Source organism: Alligator sinensis, unplaced genomic scaffold (genome assembly GCF_000455745.1).
Source record: "Alligator sinensis unplaced genomic scaffold, ASM45574v1 scaffold297_1, whole genome shotgun sequence".
Lineage (NCBI taxonomy): Eukaryota > Metazoa > Chordata > Crocodylia > Alligatoridae > Alligator > Alligator sinensis.
In genome coordinates, this window is record NW_005841848.1 from 2,539,537 (window position 1) to 2,567,516 (window position 27,980).

Consider the following 27,980-nt stretch of genomic DNA (forward strand, 5'->3'; position numbering starts at 1 on the left):
GGAGTTTACCTTAAAGCAATTTTGGCCTTGTCACATGCCTGTCTGCTATTGCTTGGTGATTTTCCAAAAGTTAGCATACCTACTCTGGCTGGGATGTTGATATAGTCATCCTGGGATATCCTAGAGCTTCTGTTTTGAAGCTTTCTTAGGATACTTCTCATGTCACCTAATTTTGAAGAAAACATTCCTGGGTTTTGTTTGTGGTGAGAAGAATGAGTAAGCTTTAGGTGCTTATGGCTTGACCTTCCCCATGTCATAGGGACATGGTGCTGCTAAGAGCGCCTCAGGAATTCTTTCTCATAGTCATCTCAAAATTCACCTGAACTAAGTTATCTATTTGTCATCTTCCGGAAATTGTATTTGATACCCAAAGAAAAGAAAGTATATATACTAGTTATATTTAAAATTCTGCTTATTATGTTGACAGGAGTAAACTATTCAGATAGTTGCTTCATCCATTTCTGACTTTAGCTGTGCCTTTTAAAAGGCCAAGCTACCTCAAACCTCAAAGAACACCATATTTTCTCACAGATAACATGCTCCAGAATATAATATGCCCCTTGTTTCTGAAAGGCAACATAAAGAAAAAGCGATCTTTCCTTGTAGTACCCATAAGTACTACAAGGAAAGAGCAGTGACTAGCAAGCTGAGCCTGCTGCCAGCCTGAGCTGTTGCTACTCTGTGTTTGGCCGCACCTGCCCTCCCTGCTTCACATCCGGCTGCATGCCATCCCCTGCTATGCATTCAACCACCAGGGTACACTGATCCACAAAGGTTGAAAACCCCTGAATTAAGCTAAACTATTTTTAAAAGAAGATTGCTTTTTCTGAGCATAATAGAGTGAGGTTTTTTATGCCATACTTCAAATTCTGAGCCTCTTTGCAATGAATGCACTTTTAGTTCCTTTCAAGAGGTGCTACTAGGAACACAGTGTAGTTGTATTAAGTCTGACCTTGATGCAAGATTTCTCTTAGAATTCTGCCAGAAATTTGGAAGCAGATCTAGTGACTGTAGCTCAGTAGCACAGGTAATGCCCTCATTTCTTTCTTTTTTGTCTCTGATAGCTTGCCAAATCTCTCTAGCTGTTTCTAGGTGCAATTCTGTTCCATCTGTATTCCAAAAAAGATTTCTTGTTTTTCTCTATTACGTGTTAGTAGTTCTTTCTTTTCCTGAATGTTTCCAATACTGAAACTTTCCTTTGGAAAATGCTTTTATATAAAACAATAAAGATCCTCTCCAAAAACTTTAGTGTCAAAGAATGCACAATATCAGAGCAAAACAAAAATGTGGCATCTATTGCTTCTTAGAGTGAATTGTAGTCTGTGCTATTTATCACTGCGCGTAAAAAGAACAGCATATCGTTATAGTTCTTGTCTTTATGCTGAATCCACTCATTCTGACTTTTATTTCAGAAGTCTTTTGCATGCAGATGCTATTTTAGCAGCCTTCAAAACCTAAGTACACTGCTCATAAAGTAGTGCTATTGATGAAGTAGCACTTGTCATTCTAGAGAGGGAGTTCAAAAGCTACAGTAATAGGAGCAAGTCCTACTTTGTCTTTCAATGAAACTTTTATCCCTAAATCCATTGGATATATTTTTTTTAAATCTCAGCCTGCTCAATATGATTGCATTATCCTTAGATTCTTGTGGAAGAATTAGTTGGAAAAAAAATCCAGATAATGCATTTTCGTTTGGTTTAATAACTATCGTTAAGACATTATTCTTTACTGTGAATATGTATAATAGCTTTCTTTCTCACAAAAAATACGTTATTTGAATTTTATAGCTATTTTTATAGCAATAGACTTAAATAAGACTCTTAAATGCAGGCACTCTGGAGAAAGATAGGAGAAATAAAAAGTCAAGCATATTAATTACATTTATTTAAAACATTTTTCTAGAGCCTACAATGTTGCAAGTTCTTGTACCCTTTTGGGAGCTAGATTCATAGGCTGTTTAGTGAGGGAAAAGGTATGATTACAGGATCCTTATCAGTCAGTAAGTCTGGGAGCCTTAAAGCTCTGGGGAGAAATTTGGCAGAAACATGCAGTTATTAGAAATAAGGTTGAATGTTTCATCTTTGCAAGGGTCATGAAGCTCTAGAAAAAGGCTGCATTGCTGGAGGCCAAACAGGCCAACTTCTTTTGGATATATACAGCTTCAACTGAATCCAGTGAGAGTTGTATTCATAACTAAGTGCAAAATTTGGTTCATGTTACATGCGGTGAAATACTATTGTCACCCACTTCTAAATAATCTTATTCTCTCTGTTTTGGCGAACATTTTTAAATTTAGCGCTAATTTTAAAACTTGAAAAACTTACTTTCCTTGGGTCAGTCAGAAAAAAAATCCTTTTCAGTTTATGTGGAATTGTGCATGAAAAAAATAGCTTCCTGAATTACAGACAGCCCTCAGACTTACGACACAATTGGTTCCTGGAAACCATGTCTCAAGTCAAAATATTGCAACTCAGAACCGATTTTTCCCATTGGAAACAATGTTATAAATGGGGGATTGGCTCCTGAATCAAGGCCCGACACTCTCTTTTCACCAAAAATACCCCAGAATTTTGTACTCAATCAATTATAGATGAGTAATATAGCTACATCAATGTATTTATATTGTAAATAGCAATCATATTGATTTGGAAGGACTTCTTTGAGGTGACTTTGCTGTACTTTTTAAAGGGCTCTTGGTTGGACTTTTTGAAGGGTTCTTGCCTGGAGTCTTCTCAGGAGTCTTGCCTGCAGGTTTTTCTGGAGGCTTGTCTGCTTTCTTAAAGAAAGTTTCCAACAAGGTTTGGACAGATGTTCTCCAGGGCGATGCAGCGAACTTGTTCGCTGGCATGGCGTGGCATTGGATCAAGCGTTGTAAAGTTGAGACTGACGTCAGAAAGTTGAAACCGGGTGTCAATTTCGAAAGGTTGTGAGTGCGAAAGGTTGTAACTCAAAATGTTGCAAGTTGAGGACTGCCTGTACCCAGCTAGTTGTGTCAATTTATTTAATTTGTGTATGTGATCTTGACAGGTTCCATGTAGAAAAGCACTGCAGGTTATAATTACAATAAAGGGAGTTACAATCGAAAATCTGTTTTCTCTTGGTTTTGCAAATACCTTAAAGCTCCATTGCCTGTACTGTTGGGCAGTTCTTGTTACTGCTGTCTGTTGCTTTGAGCAGTTCTTATAGTTTAAATTGGTGTAAAATCAAAATGGAATGTGTTCCTAGACTCTAACTTGATACATCTGTCCAAGAAGAGGATTTGTCCTGCTGGTTTAGAATCAAAACCCAAAACTTTCCAGTGATGTCTCAGAAATGGATTTTAAATTCTAGTGGCTGGTGCCAGCTAATTGCTCTTGAAACAGTGCAGCAAGAATACAAGGTTGGACAGTATATTTTATCCTAGTTGGATATATTCATTGCTTAGGGAAGGCAGACTTGTGAGTGGTCAAGGACTATAAAATGGACATGTAACTTGCACTTAGATTATTGCAGTTCCTTGAGATGTCTAGTAGTCATTCCTGATGCATCTCTACTATACATAGGTTTCCTCTTTTCTTTAACCATATGTATATTTGTTTCTTTGTCTCTGAGTTTTTTGTTAAGTAATATTTTCTCATAGCAAAGAGGCTGCTATTCACCTGCTAAGTAGTCTTTAACAATGCCCTGTCAATATCAGTGTTAACTCTGAAGCATGCTCTGGCTTAGCTGTCTATTACATGTCTTTTGGTTTTTCCCCTTTGCATAGAAAAGCTGTAAAATTAAGCCCTGCTATTTTACCATCAGTGCTGGAAAGCAAATTTCTGTCTCCTAACTTATAAAGTTGTTATCATAGGCTACTTGAACAGCAAAATATAGGGGGTGGGGGTTTCTCCTAGTGCTGTGTATGAAATCTGCTTTGGATCTCCATCTTTCTAATCATACTCAGTTTAAGTGTCTTGTAAATTGGAAGCTTATGTCTTCAACTTTTGGAAGGCAAATATTTAATTTTTCTTTCTTGAGTTCAGTGTTACTGTGAAGGTAGATGGTCTTTGTATTACAGTAGGTAATATGTGGAACATTTTGGAAGCAGGGAAAAGAGGTTTCTTTATCATTTTTCAGGCTTCCTTATTAGATCTCTTGCCTTGAAAAGTTTGCATGCCTGCTCTGGCTGCTCATGGTTTTCCCAAGCAGTTCTAAACTGCTGTCCTCTGTAGTATCAGTTAAGCAACCAGAGATATATTGTTTTGTTTGGCAAAGTAAAAGAAGCAGCAAGAGCACCAGTGCTGACTGTTAGATTCAGAAAGTCTGAAATGCATCTGTTTAGCCTGGGTTCACATTTTAAAGGATATCCTCAGACCTAAATGGTCTAGAAAACATTTTTTTTAAATACAAGTTTAAATTCTGCAGATATTGATGGGTTAAGCAGCTGTTCTCTCTAAAGCAAGCCTTTGACCTCTTTTTAATGAGGGAACAAGTGGATTTTTTTTCTAGGCCTGTGTTTGGTATTCCATTAAGAAAAACCTCCTTTTCTCTCTTTTTTTTCCCCATTCCCAACTTGGTAATTTACACTAAATCTGCTTCTTAAAAATTTGCTTTCCCCTGAAGTATAAAAGTCTAATAGCATGCCTTTTTTAAATGGTGTGATTAATTGAAATCTCATATCTCTTTCAGTAATAGCCAGTTTTCGAGGAACAGTCCCACATGGATTGTTGTTGGAGATTGGAGATACAGTTCAAATCCTAGAGAAATGTGATGGTGAGTATATAAGTTAAAACTCTGATTTTAATGACTTGTTGGATATTGATGTTTAAGTCCCATTCATTTTAATTTACAATATAAAAGATATAAAATTATAGTAATATACATCTATATTTTCCTATTTTCAAGGGGTTTCTTGTTTTCTCTCATCGTTTAATTAATATCCAGGGAGAAAAATAATTGTTAAAACAGCAGGGAGGTCTTTTCATGAGTTTTCTTCAGCTTTCTTGATATTTTCCAGGAAAGCTTGAAATTCAGCAGGAAGCATTCAAGCTTCATTACAGTTTACAAGTCTAAATCTCCCTCAGTATTGGCCCACCCACCTGCCTTTATTTTGATGTAGATGCTACTGACCTTAAATATATATTTCTGCCTTTATTTCAATGTGTGCACAGAGCTATAATAGAGGAAATTCACTTGCTTTTCTTCAGTAGCAGTATTTCTTTAATATCCTACTGAGAGTCAGTTTCTTGAAGCTGTTTTTCATCGTTTAATATAATATACCTTTTGTTTTCATGGGTGTGGGGATGATAAACTGCTAATCTAGTTAGTCCTGGTTAAGCCTTGTCATAAAATGCATTAAATCAATGTTAGTTATTTTGAACCAGGTGTATTAGAAGTTTAATTTAATTATATAGCTGCTACCCCCAGACTTTGACATATAATAACTGTTCATAAAACAGATTACAGTAGATAAAAGCCCACTTCTACCTTTTGGCTAAAATAACATCCAATACAAAAAATAAGCAGAGTGCATTGCTGGAGTTATTTGTAGAGAGAGAGAGGCTACAATATTGCTGGAAATAAGCATGAAGTAAATTCTGGTTAAAAAATTACCTTGTATTATATAGATTATACTCAGAATGACTGTCAGACTGATCCCAAAGAGGGACATTAAACTTTTTTTACAAATGGCAGCAGGTTATATATTTTTAAAGGCAAAATTACCTTTTTTCCCTTACAGGTTGGTACAGAGGATTTGCCTTAAAAAATCCAAATATTAAGGTAAATATCCAGCAATTTTGAATTGTAGCTTGCATTCTTGTACAAAATGCAAAATTGATTTTAAAATCGTTATATTCTTTGTAGGTAAAAAGGAGTTTGCTCTTATGAAACTACCACTGCTTGCTGACATACTCTGCACTTGATGTTACATATTTTGATTGATGTTTCCTGATGTGTTCCTGGACCTGGGTTACATTTCTGAAATACTGTGGGAGTGGAAAATTCTCTTTTTAGTCAACAAAGGTGAAAGTTCTCAAGTTAGAGGACATAAATTAAAGAGGAGTGGGTGCTGTAAAGCATGGGTATCAAATAGGCCTGTGCGAAGCGGCAAGTGTTCGATTCGGATTCGGCTGATTTGAAGGGACAGGGATTTGATTATGTGATTCAAGTCACTGTCCTGATTCTATTTGGCCAAATCAGAGTTGGAGATTTGGCACAGATTCGGAGATTCAGCCATAGAGTATAATGGGGAATCACTGAAATACCTATAACTTTGTCAATCTTTGGCCAATTCAGATAAAAGCAGCAGGGATGGTAGCCCCTTCAGAGGGCATGAAGCCTGCCAAGTTTCAAGGACATAGGTTTAGGGGTTTCTGTGAAAGTGCCTCTCAAACTGTTAAAAGCAAAACTCGTATCACTTGTGTATGTTAAGGGGTGTAGGTTGTACCCACGTTAGTCTAAGGTCATAGGCAGACAAGGTTCTTTGTGTCAATCTGATATCTTTTATTAGACCAACTGAAGAGTTGGAGAAATATATCTTAGCAAGCTTTCGGGTTTAAAAACCCTTTGTCAGGCTGAGGAAGCATCGGGCTTAAAAACCCTTTGTCAGGCTGAGGAAGCATCTGCAGTTGGTGTGTGCTATTCATTCTATCCAGGGAGAGTAAAGAAGCTAGTGGTTGGGCTGCAGGCAATAAAGCCAGTCAGTGAAAATGTAAATTGAGGCACCAGGGAGTGAGAGACAGGCTGGGGAGGTGGGGGAAGGGAGAGGGATGTAGCAGCTAGGTAAAAGTGTAGAAGTACCTGGGGAGTCAGATGTCTGGCAGGTTGTAGTGTGTCATAAATCCAATATCTGTATTGAGTCCATGAGTTTTTATATACAGTAGATTTCTGAAGTGAAGTTTGTAGGCTTGAGGATAGAGATTGGAGAGAGAGTGGTTTTCTTGTGAGAAATGTGTCCCCACTGGTAATTGGGTGTTCTTGTCCTTAATAGATGTCCAGTGTGCATTCATTTTGGTCTGCAGTTGTTGTTTGGTCTCTCCTACATATTTTCCGTCAGGGCATTTGGTGCACTGGATGAGATATATAACGTTTCTGGAGGTGCAGCTGTAAGATCCAGGAATGGTGATGGTTTTGTTGTGGGGTGTAGTAAATGTGAGGGTACTGTCTCTCACCCCGATGCTGCAATTTACATTTTCACTGACTGGCTTTCTTGCCTGCAGCCAGGCCTCTGACTTCTTTAGTATTCATTCCATCCAGGAAGAGCACACACACCAATTGCAGATGCTTCCTCAGCCTGATGAAGGGTTTTTAAACCTGAAAGCTTGCTAAGATATATTACTCCAATTACTCAGTCTAATAAAAGATATCGGACTGACCCAAAGAACCTTGTCTGCCTTGTGTGTTAAGTCAGAGTGGGATAAATGCAGCAGGGATGGTAGCCTGTAACAGGGGACGTTCCTGGTGTCGGTTAGATCTTGGCCTGCCCACCTGTTTCTGGGCCAACCGCCCCGCCCCTCTTTCTCCTACCACACCTTGATGGAAAACTGATTCAGGTTTTACTCAGGCAGGAGGCTGCCCATTTAGGTCCCTGATGTCTAGGGGTGACATCCATTCCGCAGCTCCATACCTTCCCTACTGTGGCCTATGCCTCGCAGATGGCTTTCCCCAGCCAGGACTGTGCGTGCATGTGGTGACTGGAGGTTATCAGGCACCCCCTACCCACCTTTCACCAGGGAAGTTAGCAGTCCTGGCATTTCCTGGGGCTGCTGTATCACCAGCAGTCCCACCAGGCCTCCCTACCCTGGCAGGGTGCAGTTTTAGGTCATGGCCAGGACCTGAGATCTCCTTTCCCATAGTCCTAGTCCATACCTCCAAGTTCATCCTGGCATGGGAGCTCAGCAGGGAGATGTTCTTCCCTTGCTGGCTGGTGAAAAACTAAACTGCCACCTCCAGCTTTGAGAGAGGGGCATTTAAATGGTTGTGAAAGCAACTTTAAGAAAGGAAATAGGTGCTGAGTGAGGAGGGTGACACTCACTCCATCTGCATGTGGAACTTGGAGAACCCCAGCAGCAGGAGGTTCACCTTCAGGAACACTAGCTGCTCCACCAAACCAGGATCCAAGGAGGTGCAGTGGAGTGTCACAACATCCCCACCTATGCTGAACATCTTCTCACTTGGAACACAGGGCGGTGGACAGGACAGGTATTCCCAGGCAACTGTGGCCAGTTCCTGCCACATCTGGCTGCGGGTTGCCCAATTGGCCAAGGGGTCACATTGCAGAGGCTCCATGACCTCAGTGAGATAGGTAGTCACTGAGGCCTCTGTACTACCTGCCGCATGGTGGGGTATGGTGCCTCTCGACCTCAACAGTGAAGCTATACCCTTGGCCCACATTGGCAGCAGCTGTGGTGGAGGAGATTAGCTGGTGCTTGGAGTGCTGGCATGGGAAAGTAGATCCCCCTCTTCCACATCCCCCTGTCTCTGCCCTTCTGCCTCCATAACTCTGTTCACTAGCATCTCTGTCCAGTGATCAAGGGTTTTGCTGCTGTAGATGCTCCCCTTCACCCTCGGGTCACACATGCCTGCCAGTGCGTGGACCGTATTGAACCTCAACAGATCCAGCTGTTTTTTGATGCCCTCCTTCAGCTGCTTCACCAGTGCCTGCACCTCTGGGGAAAGTGGCTTGTCCCAGCCAGGAGCACTGATCCCCCTGGAACTTCTCCATTTGATTCTCAAGCTCCTTCACTATGGGGATCACCTGGCTAAGGAGGGCCTTGCCAGCACTGAGGCTCTTGGTGGCTTCAAGGAATGGCTAGAGGACCACCAAGATCCGGGAGATGGTATCCCATGCTGTTTTGTTAAGGGGGCTGCTGATCCCAATCTCCCTGAGCTCAGCCTGCCTTTCCAGTATCAGGTATGTGGAGTTCCACTCCCAATCTTCTGTTGCTCAGCCAGCCTTTCCAGTATCAGGTATGTGGAGTTCCACTGAGTCTCCACATCCTGCATGATTTTGTGCTGCAGGATGCTCACTCTGCCTGTTTGTCCCACAGCATCTTGCCCCCCGTGATGCTCCAGTGGAAGTAGCCTGCCACCTTCCTGCATCTTGAAATAAGCTGGCCAGTAGTGGTAGTGATGGCGCCATCACCGGCATCCCTGTCCCCCTCCAAGGTGTCCTGGACTATGAGGCAGAACTTGTGTGCCACACAGCAGATGCCAACAGAGTTGGCATCACAGAACGCCTTGACCATATTGGCCTCACTGTCAATGGCCATGAACCCGCGGGTAAGCTCGCCCTGCCCTGTGAGCCACCACTGCATCGTGGTTCATGGCCCCCATGATCTCTGTTGCCATGTGGGACTCATCCATCACCTCTGCTTGAAGGAGAGTCCACCAATGGCCTGACTGATCGCACCAGTGCCCTGTGAGGGAGAGGTAGGCATGATCTCCACCCTGGCTGCTTCAGATGTCTGAGGTGAAGTGCAAGGCTACCTGCGGCCCTACCTTGCACAGCTCCTCCTATAAGTACTCCCTGCATGCCTCATACAGGGAGGGTACCACCATCCTGCTAAAAGTGGTGTGTGCAGGCATTCCGTAGGATGGGGCCATGAGCCACCTGAATCCTGGACACTCAACAAAGTAGAAGGGCTGGTCATCCAGAGCAAGCATCTCCCCAGTGCTCTGGGTGACCTCGCTCATCCTTGCAATGTGCCCCTCCTTTGTCTGTGGCTTTTCCCCACTGGTCCAGGGTGGCCTGCCTTTGCTTCACGGGGATGGGGGTTTTGAATCGAGAAGGGGACATCCCTTTGGGCACACTCCCACTGGTGCCAGACTGAAGAGGAACAAGGACACACGGCTGGGTTGAGGTTGAGGATCCTGCCTTATCCCCCTTCTCAGCAAGCAGAGGCGCAACAACCTGCCCACACAACCTCCTTTGAAGTGCCTTCCAGAGAAGGAGACCTGCCTCTAGGGGAACTTTGAGGGGTGTGGAGCACAAACTCCAATTCCCCCTCCTTCCCCAGGATTTCCTTAGCTATGGCACTCAGCTTCTCTGTTTCCAGATCCAGCTCCTCCTCTGGCACTGGGAGGCTCATGCTGGGATCTGCAATTGGGGTGGAGGAGACTCATGCTGGGGCTGGTGGCTATTTCTGGTGTTAGTGGAAGTGGTGCAGGGACAGGTACTGCTCCCACCTCCCTGCTCCCACTGGCAGCAGAAGAGTCATCGCTGCTAGGAAGGAAGGTGCATCTATGTTTGGGTGAGGGAACTTGCAGTTCTTTTCCTACACTTCCAGCTCTCCCCCTACCCCCTCTAGCCCCTCTCCCTCCCCTGCCAGAAGACCTGGCACGTGCCTTTCTAGCACGCTTCATGATGTTTGGTGTGCTGGAAAGTGTGTGTGTGTGTGTGTGTGTGTGTGTGTGTAATATATCTTGCATGTGTTTGGCGTGTGTGTGTGAGAAATATGTGCTTTCCTGCACAGTGATAGATGACACACTGTCAGGGAAAACACAGCTTTCTTTTTAAAAAGTGTGTGTGGGGGAGGGAAATAACAAGAACAAATAAGAGGATTTTCAGGGAAGAATAAGTTGAAAGGAATGGTTTGGATAGGGATAAGTAGAGGGATTCTAGGCAAGTGTAATTAGTAAGGTGTATCCAATGCTTTCCAAGAAGAGAGATTAGCTAGAGACAGCCTTATATGCTGTTTCTACTTCCCTCCCCCAGAGCAGTGTGATTGGAAGGGAACTCAGGGAAAGATCAGTCACTGGCCGGCTCCAGATGTCAATATCGGAGTAGCCTTCCCCCGCTCTACCCTCCCTCTTCTCAGTTCCTGTTTCCCTGCAAGACCGCCTTCCGAATTGTCAAACCTTTTCGGAATTGATTCAGATGCTTCAAATAGATTCAGAGCTTTTAATAGGTCTCCTGATTCAATTCGGATTCAATGATTCAGCTGCCATATCAGGCCAAATCTTCTCCAAATTGAATCGGCGACTGAAGCTTTGCACACCCCTATTATCAAACATGGTCAGTAGGCTGGATGTGGCCTGTAGAGCAACTCTGTCTGGCTCTCGAAACTACCAGCAGGCATAGTAGTTTGGGAAACTGGGGGTGTATCTAGAGGGAGTGGCCTGCCACAAAATCTGTGGCCCTCTGGCCCTGGTGGACATGGTGATAGGCAGCAGGAGAGCAAGTGAGGGCTGACACAGTCTCAGTCACCTCTGACCACTTTATGTGCTGCCATGCCATAACTCTATCTTGCTGGGCACCAGGTCCCACCACATTCTCCATGCTGAGGCAAGATACTGGAACTGCCACCATAGAAGAGGGCAAGCCTCAGCTCCAGATTCAGCATGGGGCAGTCGTTGGAGCCTCTGCTGCATGCCCTGGGTCAGAGGTAGAGCTATCACTGCTGCCTCTGCTACTGCTGTGTGCTCTGGATCAGAGGTAGAGCCATTGCCACTACTGCTCAGGGTTTTGTTAAACCCACCTGTAAAAAAAATATTTGCAAAAGTCTCTTGGGCTTCTCTATATACTCATCCCAAACCTCTTCTTCCATCTTTTCTCTTTTCCAAACCTCTTTGCTTCCTAGGTAGGCACAAAATTAGACCAACTTGAATATGCTGTTGGCTCAGTTCATACTCCCATTTCCTATTTAAACATAATCCATCAGTCTTTGCTCAATTAAATCTTCCATTTATTTAAATGAGAGTTAAATAGTGGGAGTGCATATTTAGGGGCCTACTTAAATTGTGATTTTATGAAACCATTAAATTGGGCATTTTCCGTTAAATAAAAAAAACAACAACAACTTACTAAAAATAAAATGCTGACTCCCCAGGTTGAGCCAGTTGCCCTCGTGGTCACTGTGGCCTGACTTCATAGCCCACCAGGGGGGAGCCACTGGCATGAAGGGGAACAATCAAGATGGCAGTCGCCCTCACCTCTCTGCCCCTTGCAGCTGATTGGTTGAGGGCTGCCTGTCTCATGGCCCCACTCCTCTTCGCTGATCTGCAGTGAGGAGTGAGGCTGCATGACAAACTGCCCTCTCGGCCAATCGGCACCGAGGGATGGGGCCACAGGAGCCCCTCAGCCAGTCAGTGGTGAGGGGTGAGCTCATTGTGAAAAGGCTGTGAAATCAGCTTCATGCACAGGGAGAGGCCTGTGAAAATCCCTTCTTATCACTGTGACTTAGATTCCTGTGCATAATGAATTATGTCTAATTACATATCAGTTGTAGCAAAAACACAATATCTGCATATAATATCCTTTGAGGTTAATGGGAATAATGATGATAGGCTTAGGACCCTTATTTTTTCTGGCTTTTCTTGTATTAAAATAGGCTGAGAATTAGTCAGTGCTTCTGTGATCTCACTTCAGTTTGATATATAATCTTATACAGTCTTGAACTTAAAGTGTGGCTATGAGCTACAGTTGTTCAACAAGTACTTACTTTCGTTGTTGGTTTTTGGCCTGCAAAAAACACAGTATTCTATAAACAATAGTATAGAAATTACTATACTAGTAGAAGTTGTGTTAAGATCCCTGAGGAAATGAGGGTGCTATTCTAGTTTTCAAACCTTGAGGGTTAAAGTGATTTTTCTGAACTGAACTTTGAAAATGAGCCTTCCTAAAAGGCAAAGTAGTCTGTTAGCATTTGTCAGAATTCCTTACCAGTTAATTGCCATCTGTGTTATAGCAAGAGGCACCATCAGCTGTACTAAACAATGGAGAATATATATTCTTTTAAAAAATTTTCATTTGAATTTGCTTATATTTTAACTATCAATTCTGTCCTCTAAAAAAAATGTGTTATGTTTTGTTTTTATTTTAAAGATGTGTTTCTTAGGGTGTATTTGCTTGTTACCCTGCTTATCATCCCACTGCTCCATGCAAAGAGATGGGTAGTTTTATCGCTGCAGCATTACCATCAGAGAGCATGAAAGAATGACACTGCTAGTGAGCAGGTCCTAAATAAAGAGTGCAGTAAAAGTATTTTGTTCTGAAAATACATGCCAGATGATCACTTTTGCCACAGATAAAACAGCCACAGATTATTTGTCAGTAATTAATAGAAATATATGTAGAGGCTATATTCCAATATACTACTTACTATATTTTCTTGAATCAAACACACTCCCAAATAAGTCTCACAACTCATTTGTGGAAGGCAGTAGACCGAAAAAGATTTTTCTAGAGTTATGGATGCATCATGCATGGAAAGAGCATAATCTTCAGCTGACTCACCCTCCCTTTCCTGCTTAACTAGAAGCTGAAACCCTAGCTGCTGCTATAGGTTTGTTTCCGTGGGTACATTTATGATTTTGAAAAGAGCTAAAGCATCTCCAGGACTATGAGAAAGGAGAAGAAAGACCAAAAGCATCTAGCTGACAGCAAACTTGCCATAAGAAAGGTTAGCTTGATTAGTGGAACTTCAAAGCCATTAAAAAAAAAAAAGAGATGTTCATCACATGCGGACTGATGAACAATTAAGTCATTTGAGACTCTCAGTTGCCTGAATAGTAATGCCATTGCTGCTGTCCTGTGGAGAAGGGATTAAACCAGGGTACTTCTTCCAGGCAGAAAATCAATTTCCCCATTTAAGACACACACCCCATTTTGGATGGGGCTGATTAAGTAAAAAAGTTGGTTGGTATGCAAGTAAATATTGTGGTGTACTCATTTTAGGCTCTAATTTAGAATGATATAGAATAGCTATAACTTTTGGTGTCACAAACATTTGATTTGTTGATAATATTTGCAATTTTGATCACATGCAATTCTTATGCTGTTTTCTAAGCAATTGCTACTCTTCCCATTATGAACAGTGTCACTGTTGGACATTTTTAAAAATTTGGTATAAAGTGTTTTCTGAGAAATATGTTAGCCTAAATTCAAGATTTTCTATTAATTGCAGGCAGCTTAATGATTTTTTTTGTTTGTTTCTTAACCTGTTTTTCTTTCAGGGCATATTTCCCTCGAACTATATTCATCTGAAAAATGCATGTGTTAAGAACAAAGGGTAGGTGCCAGTTCTGGTTCAAATATTTAAGGACATGCAGATTGTTGTACCAAGGCTGCTTTATAGCTAGAATAAAGAAGATATATTTTTCATTGGTGTTTGACTCTATAAAATCTCAACTCTCTGCCACAAAAGTTAAAATGGATAATTTTTACCAGCTTGGAACTTTTATTCAGGCACGAGGCTGGAGTCTCTTTATTTAAAATTGTATATAGGGCAGAAACGGAGTAATCACTTTTGTCATGTAGCATATATATAGAGAACAATTGTATATTTAAATTTATTGATAAATTCTTATGTTAATTCGGACTTACTTTAATAAGAGCTGGCTGCCTTACCTAAAGTTGTTCTGTACAGGGCCCTACATACAAGAGGCTACTAGCTATTGTTGATTGTTGCACTTTTTACATTACTGAGAACTATTTTTTATCTTAATTTTGGATGTCTACTGGTCTGTATTCATTATCTCAGGTGAAGTTAAAAATCTAAAAAACCCATGCCTAGAATGTTGATGTTTGAATTAGAGTTTAGAAACTGTACCAGTTTCCAATTTTCAAAAGGTTGTAAATAGAAGAAATGCTGAAGTCCAAGTTTGGTGACCAGTAATGAAAATCTTCCATCCATCATGGAACCGCTAAAGACCTGGGCTGGTCAAGTGAAATTGAATTACTTATTGTGTGCTCAACAGGATACTCCTTGCCATAGCGCTGAATTGCTGTGCTGTTTACACTTATCTGGTCATGTTCCTCCTGGTAGGGCTAAGTTAAAATTCTCCTGTTCTTTGACAAAATGGGAATTTTTTGTGAAAATGCATAAAAAACTGCTTCCTGTGGAAGATGGAACTTTTATTCAAAAATAAATAAATAAAAAAAACACAGCCCCCAAGCCCTTGGAAAACTGTAAAAAACAATTGGGATTTGTAATTCTGCTGTGCCGTGCCTCTGTTCAGTACTCAATGGACCAGGTTCCCCATCAAGGCTACATTTCCCATGATGTACTGTGGCCCAATATTTGCACATTGCATCATGGTAACATGGCAAGGGACAAGAGAATATGACATTGCTTAGGTAAGAAACCATGCCAGAGATTGTGAAGTGCTCCAAGATCTAATGACAGACAGAAAATAGGACAAAGTGGCACTCTGTTATGTAAGCATCGGATGAAGTAGCTGTTGCCTTTGAAAGCTCATGCCTTTCTGAACCAGTTGGCTTCTAAGGTGCTGCCCTGTCCTACCTTCTGCCTGCCTTCAGACTAACACAACTAACCACCTTCCCAGGGATGAGCTTTCATAGGCATCTCTGTCATGGCTTCTTACCTGGATGATGTCTCTCAAGAAGGTTATAAGGCCCAGTGAGGGTAATAACGCTAACCATCTTCCCTGAGATCTAATGATATAAGAACAAAGGATGATGATTGCTATTAAAATAAGTCAATTTTAAGAATTTTTTGTAGCCCAATCTAAAATATTGCAACACCCCTCTTTCCTCCTGTTCACACTGGAGAGCCTTTCTGGTTTTCTTTAAGTTCTTGCTTATGATCTACCTTAGAGAGTGATTGCTGTAAGAGGAGTTTAAAATGAGAGAATGTATTCATTTGTTTAGTCACCAAATTCACAGAATCAGCAGCCACTTGTCCTTCTAACTATCAGGAAATATTTATGAACAAGTTTGAAGGACTTATTTGATGTAAAACTATAGATGAAATCCTGACTAAGTTGGTGGTAAAACCCTTGTGTGACCAGGATCTCACCCCACAATTTACCTATGGTGAGTAAAACATTTGCACAAGTGAAAGGCATGGTGATGTAAAAGAAACACCATATAAATTAATAAACATCACCATTTGTAGAAAAGAGGGATTATGTTAATAATAGTTATGTGATTTGTGATGTTGTGTAATATCATATATTCTTCTGGATGTCACAGGCAGTTTGAAATGGTTATTCCAACAGAAGACTCGGTTATCACAGAGATGACATCTACTTTGAGAGACTGGGGAACAATGTGGAAACAACTTTATGTGGCAAGTACTATATAATAGTGTTTTGCTTGGAAACAGTTTAAAGTAATAGATTCTCTAATCTTACAAATAATGTAACAAACTAGCCTGCATTTAATAAAAACAGAAACAGTATTCTTTCAAAGACTGAAGGCAGGTGCTTTTTTTCCTATAAGATTTATTTACCAGGGTCTCTTTTTGTCAGGATTTTTTAATCCAGTATTTATGGTTTTCTGCCAGAGCCTAACTAGGACATCTGTTCACCTCATAATAGCTAGTAAAGCTATTATGAATAGCAGAAGAATAAATCAAAATGGCTTAGCTGCTTATTTTAGCCTAACTTAAAAAAATTGTAAGATTTGGGAGGTGTGACAACAGACATATGAAATGGCAATATTTACACCATGCCAATTAAAACGCAAAATGAAAGCAAGAACAAGATCAAATGGTTCTTTTTCATATACAGATGACCAGAAGTCACACACCAGAAGAGTAAAGGAAACCAACTAGAAACTATTATAGTAAGGAACAGAAATAAATATGAAAAAATGCTCTTTCTCCAAAATACTGATCAAACAGGGAATTAAAGTATTGTAGTTATTTGCATCTAATATAGCAAGGGAAAAAAAAAGGGAAAGGATAAGGGGGAGAATTTCCAGTAACACCTTTATGGTAGCTGTTACTTTGATTTGATTTATGATAGTGGAGTAACTTTTAGCCAAACTGCTTTTTTTTTCTTAAAAGAAAGGCTTAGTTTTGTAGACCAAGTAAAGCAGAACATATAGCTGCCTTTTCTAAGAAATGCTAAAGGGTGAAGAAGGAAAATCATCTCAGTACTTAGATAAAAAAAAAGTAGGGTGCGTTCCATGAAGTAAAAGAATAAATAACAAGTTGAAACTGCCTGAGAGAAGAAACATATTGGAAAATATAAGCACTGAAGGCTAAAACCGTTATAATCCAAGTGTGGAATATAAATTGGACTGCCTTAATTTTGGCTTGCTTGTACATTCTCTTGGTCCCTTATTGGCAAGGACAAAACTTGTTGCTTTAGCCAGTTCGTCATTATTTATGCTTAAAAACAAGTAAATCCCAGACAACATTTGAAAGCTTTAGACACTTCATTTGTTTCTTGATTAAAAATATTTGAGCACTAGTGAGAAGTTAAAGTTGCTTTTTTTCTGCCCCATAAGTAAAAAGTTAATTTGTTTTAAAGATCCAAAAATAGTTGTAGGAATTTTCAGAAGATTTGGAGATTGGATTGTCTGACCTTCTGCATACAACTGGCTATAGGATTTCCTGTATAAATTTTTGCTTCAAGGCCAATAGCTATGCTTGAAATAAAGTATATTTTTCAGAAAAACATCCAGAGTTGATTTTAACAATTTCCAGTGCTATAGGTTCACTACAACCTTTATGAATTTGTTCTAGTCTTTGATTATTCTTACTATTAACCTGTATTCTTGTCTGAATTTGTCTAGTTTCATCTTCTAGTCATTTCATCTTGTGATACCTTTGTCTTCTAGACTAAAGGATCAAGTTTATCAAATTTTTGTTCCCTCAGGCTAGGGACAGACATTCAAAAAGCCTGAGCCTGAATTGATTCAATCTTTGCAGGTTAGTCTAACCTGGCTAGGCTGAATCAGTTTGTAACTGAACAGACATCCCAGAAATGCAGGCACATGCCTGCAGTGGTTCAGGCTAGAAGCCAGGGGGGTGCTCGAGCAGCCCTCCCTTCCCTTCTGTAATGCTGAGCTGGGGCGGGGCATGGCCAGGCCCTGGCAGGACACTCTGATTAGAGAGGGGTTCCCCCACTCCTGACCAGACCAGCAGAAAATTGATAACACAGTGTTTATCACCCCTAACTCAATGTTTATTACCCCATTAAGAAAACAACAGAGGAACATTACGAGCTACCTGTTGATTCTGCCATTGTCCCATCTGCCACAGCAGGGACCTGTAGCCAGCATGTGGTCTGCTAGCTAATGCTGAGGTGTTTGTGTAAGACAGAGGGGACCTGGGAATCCCTGCTTAGCAGGGAGTGGGGATGGGAGGGGAGCAGGGGGAAGCCAGGCAGACCCCTGTATTCTCTGCCAAGCTCCTACCCGGGAGCAGAGGGGAGGTGCCAGCTCTGCTGTGGAGCAGGGAGCCCCACTCAGTCCTAAGAGCATGCCAGGATGCTGGGGGAGTCTGGTTTTAACTTAAACCAGCAAGGGGACTGGGACAGACATTGCATAAACCAGTTTGACTCAAATCAGTTGTCTCTGATACTATATTCAGCCAGGTTTATCTCAAACCTGTTTCAGCCATTTTCAAACTGGTTTATGTGCACTGAACATCTATTCTGTTACAGGTCTAAACCAGTTTCTGATTACTTAAACTGGCTTATGTGTAATGTCTGTCCCTAGTAGATATTTACTGACAATGATCAAATCATTTCTTTCATAAACATTTCATAAACATTTCTTTCATAAACATAAACTAGGTTTAGCTACTTGACTCTCTCTAAAAGTAATTTTTTAAAATAAAAATTAAAAAAAAAATTTTTGTGGCTCTTTTCTCAATGCACTTTTTCCAGTATCCTCTTCTGAAGTATAGATACTAGAACTAGACACTATTCTAGGAGCAGTTACATAACTTCCAAACACAGAGCGTGTGTTTGGATAATTATTCACGAGACCCATAAGTCTTACAGATTTGCTGTTTCCCAGGATGGAATCCTCCATTCTATAAGTATGTCTTTCATTTTTCGTTCCTAGATGTGTGATTCTTACATGCAGCTATACTGAAACGCATATAGTTTTTTCTGCCCATGCTGGTCTGCATCAGTGATCTGTCTCTCATTTTTACTGTTCTTCAGTCTTTGTATCATCTACAAACTTTATCAGCGATTATTTTAGGTTTTTCTAAGTCATTGATAAGAATGTTAAATAAAGAAAAACCAATACCCAAACCCTACAAGACTCCACTAGAAACACACCTGCTCAGTCATGATTCCCCATGTAAAATTTCACTTTCAGACATCTATCATTTAAAGAGCTGTCACCTATTTAATGTGTGACATGTTGATTTTTGTGGCATCTTAACTGCTTAATCTGAGCCATTTCTGTTACATTTAAGATGCAATTAACCTGTTAATTGCATCCTAAATGGTGACTTGGCCACAGGTTCACACAATTAAATCAGCCACAAAATTATTTCACAAAGTGTGTGTAATATTTTTGTGTCTGCTTTTCCTAGTACCTTAAATATATAGTGTCACAGAGTCCACTGATGCTGGCTGCATGGCAGGGCTTGGTTGACAGTTCTCCCCATGTCCCCCAAGTCTCAGACTGGCTCTGGTGCAGTCCCAGGGCCAGGGCCAGAGCCAGGCCAACAGTCTTGCTCATCTCTGAGACCACACCAGAGTCTTGAAACAGTTCCAAGGCTAGGACTGATAATCGGCTGATTGTCAGTCTCAGCTCTGAGACTTCACTGGAATCTTGAACTGGTTCTTGTGTGGCCCAGGGGCTGAGACCAGCAATCAGCTGATTGTCAGTCCTGGAATCATGATCCCAGGCTCTTCCTGCACTGCCAACTAGTAATGGTGCAGTTGAGATCTCATCCTCAGTCCCAGAATTGTGTATCCTGACATGCACATGTAGCATGGCGGGAGGCACAATTTTTGTAAATCTGTGATCAGATCCCATTGCAGTATTAAATTAATGTGTTCCTAAGTTAATTGTATCAGCATTTTACTATTTATCAATCAAACTTGTAATCCCATGAAAAAACCCTCAAGCTAACTTGACAAGATACATTTTCAATATACATGTGCTGACTGTAATTGCATCATTGTATTATTATTGAACAAGTTCTGCATAATTTTTGTTTCATTATTTTGCCCATGATTGATGGTAGGCTAGTGAGACTATATTTTTCTTGGTTATCATATTTTCCCTTTTTTAATGCTGGCATAACATTTCTTTTCTTCCAGACCTTTGGAACTTTGCTTAATCAGCATTAGCCAGCTCTTTGAGAACTCTTGGGTGCAAATAATCTGGACCTGCTGATGATAAAATCTTTAGTAGCTGATGTTTAACATTCTCCTTAGTTTACTGTTGGAGTGGAAAGTATGTGATATTAACGTACTGGTTTTTTCCCCCAGAAGATGACCAGAATTATTTAACATTTCTGTCTGTTCTACATCACAATATGATATTAACTCATAGAAATGTGCAACTGGTAGAGATCTCAAGAGATTATCTAGTCCAACTCCCTCAGCTGAGGCAGGATCAAGTACTGTCCCCAACAGCTGTTTTCTCAGACATTCTTAAAATCTTCCAATGAAGGACGTTGTACAACCTCCCTAGGTAATTTATTCCAACAGTTGACTACATTTACAGTTAGAAAGTTCTGTTCCCAACATCTAACCTAAAGCTTCTTTGCTACAAAGTGAGCTGATTTATTTTCCTTCCTTCAGGGGGCATGGAGAACAGTTGATCCTCTTTTTAACAACCTTTTACTTATTTAAAAGACTGTTAATATTAAACCTTAGTCTTCTCTTCCTGAGGCCTAAACCAATGGTTTTCAACCTTTATAAGCCCAAGCATCTTGTTAGACTTAAGGCACCAATCAGAAAATGTCAGGTCTTTGATTTTACTTGTTTTCTGACCACAGAAAAGTAATTAAAAAATTCTTATGGTGCATAGAAGTCAGACCACACCAGGGCAGAATGTATTTGTCACTTTAGATTCTTATTTGAAATCTCTGGGTTTATCTTATGAATCCCATGTATGTGTTTGCATGCCTGACGGTGCTAATATTGTCTGGCACCCAGGAGCAGTCTTAAAAGGATCTCATGGCACCTCAGGGTGCCAAGACACTGTGGTTGAGAATCACAGGGTTAAACAAACCCAGTTCCTTTAGCTTTTCTTCATATTATTTTTCTCTGCTCTGGATTCTCTCCACTTTGTCTTTAAAACTGGATGTAGTACTTTAGCTAAGCCTTTGCCAATGCTCAGCAGAGTTACTGCCCATCTCCTATATATCAGTGGTTCTCAACCTTTTTCATACAGGGACTCGTTTGCAAGATCAGGGGCTTGTCCTGACCCACACCACCCTGGCCCTGTTGGTGTCAGACCCACAGTCACGTGTCCTCGGCACTTGTCCACCTGGTCTCCTTCCCCCAGTGCCAGCAGGCACCTGCCCCGCTCCCCCCCAACCACCCATTCCCTCCGTGCACACACGTGCATGTCTGACGTGAAGTACAAAGCAGGGTAGATTTGCACCTTATAAGCCAGGCAAAGTGCATATATCTGAGGTACAAATCCACACTGCCTTCTGTTTGACTTAAGACTAACATGGCTAAGGACAAATCTCTGAATTCAGCCTAACCCAGTGAGTGGCCTGTCTCTAGGCCAGTGGTTTTCATCCTTTCTGGACTCCAGGTCTCCTTCACTGGACCCAAGGCTGTGTGGCTCCATAATCATAGATGCCAGCACCTAGCTGCTTGCAGAGGGGCCTAGCCCTGGGGATGGCAGATCATCCAGGCTGGAAGAAACCAGAGCCTGTGCTTTTTTGCTTGGTTGATCTGCTCATCTCCTCACACCTCATTTATTCCTTTACACCTCAGGGCACCCGATGGTGCCCCTGGCTGGGACTCGCTGCTCTAAGCTGCTGGAAATGCTCTCAGGGCCTTAGCTAGTAGCACAAAGCAGCCAGTAGCGTGGGGGGCGGGGGGGATGACAACAGGGGGGCTGCTGGCATGGAACCAGAGCTGTTGCTGCCAGGGGAAGGGAGCAGAAGGGCCCCTGTGGCATGCCCGGGGTTGGGCATTATTGAGTGCTAATTGGAGCTGGGCTTACTGCTGGGGGCAGGAGGCAGGGCCCTGCGATGAGCTGCTTGCTTGAACTGGTATCAGTGTGGTCAGCAGTAGTGGCATGGCCCCTGCGCGGTGAGGCAGCCAAGCCCCTGGTGCTAGTTACAGTTGCTGGGAGGATGGGCCCCTGCTGCAGCCCCCCAGAGATCCCACGGCCAAGCAGCGCAGCCAAGCCACAGTGGTAAGGGGCCAGTGGGCTGAGCTTGGGCCAGGGGTCAGTTGTGCTGCAGCCTAGCAGGCTCAGTGCAGCCCCATGCTTGCCTGGCACCAGCAGCTGAACTGGGTTGGAAAGTGGCAGGGCGCAGCACACACACCATCCCTCCCACCCTGACAGTCCCCAAGCTCTGGTCCTCCCTCTGCTCCTCACATACTTACCTTCATCTGGCTCCTGGGGCTGCTCCCATGGCCCTGCCTGGCTGTGTCCTGGCCCTGCCTCAAGCAGCCTCTTGCAGGCTGGAACACTGCCAGCCTAAAAGGGAAAAACCAAGCTTTTGCATGCTTTTCGGCCACTTGCAATATATTCTTGCAATCCACGGGTTAAGAACTCTGCTATATATGACACTCTGGGCATGTCTACATGTGCAATTAGTGTGAATGAATAAACTCTGGAGCTTACTGCTCCAGCATTTATCGCTCCCGGGCACCACATCTGCATGTGCACCTAGGAGCACAGCACATAGAGGTGAGTCGGAACAGTCCTGGTTGGCCAGGAGTCCAGGAGGGCCAACTTTCCAGCTCGAAGCTAGTCCCCCCAGCTCAGTATATCATGGAGGGGCTGGCTGGGACACGAAGGTGCTTCAGAGCAGGTCTAGCCAGCAGGTAGCCCCCACACTGAAGCAGTCTCATGGCCCAGCCAGCCAGGGCAGCATCTACATGTGAGCTGCTGCAGCGTTTTTTGTTCTGCAGCAGGATAGTACTTGTAAATAAGATATATACAGTGAAGTAACTTTTAAACTGTAAGATAGATACAGAAAAGTAAACTAATTTATTCCGCAGCAGGATAGTACATGTAAATACAAGTTAATTTGCTCTGACTTAACGGGGGAGCACGTTTTATGCATAATGTTTACTGCACAGCTAATTAGTCAACTGAACACATGCCCCCTGTTCATCTGATATATTGAAGCCTAGCCAGTTATTCACCATTTTTAATCATGCATTTGATTTCTTTCTTCTAGGTGGTGAATTTTTTACTGGTTTTTTTTTCTATTTTGGTGTTTTTACTCTTTCTCCAATTTATAAAAATAATTTTGAATTCTGAACATATCCTCTTACAGTGCTTGAACTCCTAATTTGGTGTTGTGTAGTTTTTTTTTTTTTTTAAGTATAGTTGCTATTCTGCCATCTAAGCTACTAATGAAAATACTGAATAGAAACCCATTTAGAATACCACTGCAACAACCAATTGTGTTCCTACCTCATGATGATAATTTCTAGACCATATTTCTTATTTTGCATATAAAAATATTATGCAGAAAAGTGTCAGAAACCTGACTAAACTGAAGCTATAATTGCCCGGGATCCTGGTTTTCTCTGTTTAAAAGCTTGCAAATTCTGTGATCAAAACCCCAAAATCCGTGATTAAAATGAAAACCCACGAACACACACACACACACACACACACACACACACACACACACACACACACACACACACACACACAGAGTCAGGCCTTGACTTGCACGATATTTTTTTGCATGGTTTCAGTTATGCACAGTCAAATTGTGACCCTTTATTTTTGTATATGGTATGGATTCACTTTTACGCGGTGCAGCATAGTCGCCAAGATGCGCAGTGCACCTAGAATCAGCTGGTCACTTCCCACCCCTCCCCCCCAAGCTGCTCTCGGTGTAGCTGGTAAGTGTGTTATGTTGTGGTGGAAGAAGAGAGAGGAGGGAAGGGGCATGGGGGGGATAGATCAATGCCCCCTACAGTGAGAGAGGGAGTGGGGTAGGGGCGAGGGGCTGGGGCTGGGGCAGGGGCTGCTCAGCCAGGGCGGACTCTTCATGGTAGAGGCTGAGCTGGGCTGGACTTGGGGCAGGCAGTGGCGGCGCTGGAAAGGGAATACAGGGGGGCTACAGCAAAATTTGGGGTGGCTGCAGCCCCCACCCTGTAGCCCTCTCCCAGCGCCCTTGCCACCTGCCCTGAGCCCAGCCTTTGCCGAGGAAAGCCCAGCGCAGCCCTGGCTCCAGCCCATAGCTGCAGCCCACCTGCCCCGCACAGCACAGATTCAGGGCATATGCCCCCCCATGCCCTCCTGGGGTGCATGCAGTGCAGAGAACCACCCCCCTGGCTCCCTCTGGACAAGTCACAGCTCTGTCCCATGCCTGCCCCGCCCTGCCCTGGCTGGGCAGTGTCTGCCCCTGCCCCACTCCTTCCTCACTATGAGGAGCTTTGATCTGTACCCCCCACACCCTTTCCCTCCCACTCCCCTTCCACCACACCAGGCTTACCAGCTGCACGCAGCTCTCCATGTTGCCAGACTCTGCTCCTCAGTGCCTGCATGCTGCACTGCAACTGCGACTGCATGCACGCACAGGCATTTATCGGCCAAATTATCGGCAGCTTCTGGAACCTAAACCCTTATTTCCCATAGACCCTTGGTATCTCTTTACGTGATTACTATTTGCATGGTGTTTTTTCAAGAATGTAACTACCGTCTAAATCGAAGCTGAACTCAGTGTGCACGTGTGCGCATGCCTATATATTTTGGCATTTCATTTTGGGTTTTTCATTATGGAAAATCATAGCTCTTGCAGAGACCACTTTATACACCCCAGGGAATTATGTGCAGAAAACTTCAAAATTATGTGCAGGAAAACTCAAAACTATGCCAAATTAATTACTTTTTTCACAAATTAAACGAAACTAACACTATTTGAACCTTCTTTAGAAATATATGCAGGTACTTTATATGGTAGAGGGGTATGTGTGTGGGGGGGTTGTGAAGGGCTGTGGGGGATGTGGGGGGGTCTGTGGTTTGTGGGGAAGGTTGTGAAAGGGTGTGGGGGGTTTGTGGGCAGTTGTGGGGTTTGTGGTGCACAGCCCCCACCACTGGTGGCTTAGCAGCAACAAGCAGTGAGCCCTTGGGGTGTTCATGGCCACGGCAGGCAGAGCCCCAGGTGGTGCGTTCCTCTGGCTTAGTCCAAGGGACTGCACATGTTGGCACAGAGATGGCCTAGCCCGTTGGTGTGTGCCTTCATGCAGATCACTGCACTGGAGGCAGGAGCTGCGCACCATCAGGCCAGGCAGGCTCCATGCCTCCATGTGCAGGTTCCTGCTGGAGTGCTGGAAGCCCCACATGGAGGCATGGAGCTGGTCAGCTGGGCCTTTGAACCAGGAACCTGTGCCAATGGGTCAGGTGGACTCCATTCCTCCATATGGGGCTTCTAGCATTCCAGCAGGAAGCCACATGTGAGCCAAACAGCCACTCTGTGTCTCTATGTGTGGCTTCCCAGCCAGCCAGATGGCACACAGCTCCCAGTCCATGTGCCCTCAGGTCAGGCTGGACTGGGCCAGCTCTCCACATGGGGCTTCCAGCACTCCACTGGAAGCCACATATGGAGGCATAGAGCTGTGTGCTATTGGTCTAGGCAGCCTCCTACTTGCCTCCATATGCGGCTTCCCACTGGAATGCTGGAAGCCCCACATGGAAGGCTAACCTGGCATGGCCCTATGGCATGTGGACAGCAGCTAAGCACCCACCCCAGTCTTCAGCACACCACAGCATGCTGGCCTCAGAGCACCCATGGACATCTCCCAGCTCCTTCAGCCCTCACCCACATACCCCTGTCTTGCCCCGACCCACCCTGCTGGCTCTTCTCACAGCCCCCAACACCCCCCTCCCCAGCCTTGGCAGTCACCTGCATCCAACCCTCAGGGACCCCACCAGCCCCGCCAGTGCCCCTCATTCCCGACCCAAAGCCCCCTACCCCCCCAGCCCTGCCAGAGGGGGCCACCAGCCCCCTGCAAGCTTCGCTTAGCCCAAAAAACTTCAAGAGGAAAAGTGAGCCTGAGCTAAGCCGTGGATGACTTGAGTCTCAGGCCCTGCTTGTTCTCCCTCTCCCTCCCCCTTGGGACACGGTTTAGGGTTTCTCACCATTTTTTGCAAGAAGCTTTTGCAGGCTGGAACTCTGCCAGCCTGCACAAAGCTCTTTGCAAAAGTGGAAAATCTGCTTGCTTCTCCCTTAAAATGAAAAATCTGCTTTTTTCTCTGTTAAAAGGGAAAATCCACATTGTCCCCATTTTTCCATGGAAAACAGAAAACCCAGATCCCTGATAATTGCATTTATTGTTTACCCTTTAACGACTAAGCCAACTAACCTGTTCAAGGAGGTCATTAGATTTTTTTCATATCATCTGTTCTTGACAAACTAATGTTGGCTAGGTTGTATCACCTGATTTTCTTGGTATTTACAAATTGCTTGACTGATAATTTGTTTCAGAATCTTTCTGTGAATTTAAATTAGGCAGATTGGTCTGTAATTCTCCATATCCTCATTTCCCCCACCCCTTTTGAAGATATACTGCTTCTCTCCAGTCTTCTTGGACCTTTTCCAATCTCCACAATTCTCAGAGATGACCAAAAATGGTTGGGAGATCTAGTTCCAAAGGACCTGCAGAGTCAATTTCCTTAGGCCCCATTGTCTTGAATAGACAGTGAAACCTGTCTAAGATGGAACCTGTGAAAGTCAGAAACCAGCTCAAGCCAGAAATTTTCTACAGTGCTGGCATATTTTATGAAGAATTACATTTATATAAGCTGGAAACTATCTAATGCAGAAACAGAAAGGAAATTTGGAGCCCATTTATATAATCACCTTGTATATCACAGAAAATAATTACCTAGTTTGTTGTGTGTGTATGTAAGGTGTGAGCACCAAGTATAAGAGAGGAGCTGAGTAAGAAAGCACACTGAATGGAGGAGAGGGACTGAGAAGTTCTCTGTATAAGGCAAAACTTAGAAACCTGTCTAAGCCAGAATTCTTTACTGATCCTGTACAATTCTGTCTTAGGTTTCTCTGTATCTCGCTTAAGTATTCTGTAACCTCTTTTTTTCTTCTTTTCTGGCTTGTGCTCCTTTTGCCTAATTTCAGTTAATTTTCTTAAGTATTTAATAACAACCTTCAAAAAAAAGATTAAAGCTAAGACAGCATTGAATCCTTCTGCCTTCTCTTTGTCATCCATTATCTGCTTTCCAGTAAAGCAGCAGGACTTATTTATCTTCTTAATTCAAATGTATTCACAGAACATTTTCTTGTTGCCATTTAAGTTCCTTTTTACTTGTAGCTTATATACATTAGCTTTCCTCAATTCCCACAGCCTCATCATCCCAGCTCTGGTTTCTCTTAAAATGCAGCTGATGATTTGTTATTACCAAAAGATCATACCTTTGAACCAGTCTCTAGGGCTAGGGACAGAAGTTGCACATAAATCAGTTTAGGTGATCAGAAACTGATTTAAACCTGTAACAGAATAGAAGTTCAGTGCATGTAAACCACTTTCAGAATGACTGAAACTGGTTTAAGGTAAACCTGGTTGATTGTAGTGTCATATTTAACTGATTTGGGTCAAACTGGTTCATAAAACTTCTGTCCCAGACCCCTTCCTTGTTCAAGTTAAATCAGAGTCCCTCAACATTCTTTCCAGTCCTCGGTTGTGCTGTACTGTCTGCTCCAGAGAGCAGAGCTGGCCCCGCCTCTCCACTCCCTAGCTGGAACAGTGAGGACTGGCTGACAAAGGGCGGGGGGGGGGAGAGGAAACAAGACAAGCCCAGCTGGGGATGCAGCCCATGCAGAACCTGGCTGGGGGCTAGGGTCTGGGGCCAGGGAGGGGGGCTAAACACCTATTCCCCTGTTCAAACTTACTGCTGGCTGCAACTGACTACAAATCTCAGAGGTACCTGGAAGCAGGAAGAGGAAGTGATGAACAACCCTGCAGAGTTCTGTTGCTGTAATTCTAAACTGCAAATCCCAGAGACCCTGGGGGCAGCAAGAAAAGGAAGTGAGCACACAGCCAGAGAACTGTGCTCTAGTGCCCTCCCAATTTCTGGCCTAAGCCACTGCAGGCATGTGGCTTCATTTCCTAGATCAAATGTAAATGTCTGTTCACTTCTGTTTCAATTTAATGTGTGCAGTTTAGACTACCCTGCA

The 27,980-nt window shown here is 43.0% G+C and overlaps 1 protein-coding gene across 1 annotated transcript in view; it reads left to right on the forward strand.

The window, feature by feature from the left end:
• The window catches only part of DOCK4 (dedicator of cytokinesis 4), a gene marked incomplete at its 5' end in the record, with an annotated part of 280,590 nt that overhangs the window by 835 nt on the left and 251,775 nt on the right, over window positions 1-27,980 (forward strand). Inside the window, 4 exons of the mRNA XM_025208759.1 lie at window positions 4,651-4,734; window positions 5,702-5,742; window positions 13,918-13,973; window positions 15,899-15,995. Coding sequence (XP_025064544.1) covers window positions 4,651-4,734; window positions 5,702-5,742; window positions 13,918-13,973; window positions 15,899-15,995 — 278 coding nt within the window. The remainder of the gene's footprint in view (window positions 1-4,650; window positions 4,735-5,701; window positions 5,743-13,917; window positions 13,974-15,898; window positions 15,996-27,980) is intronic.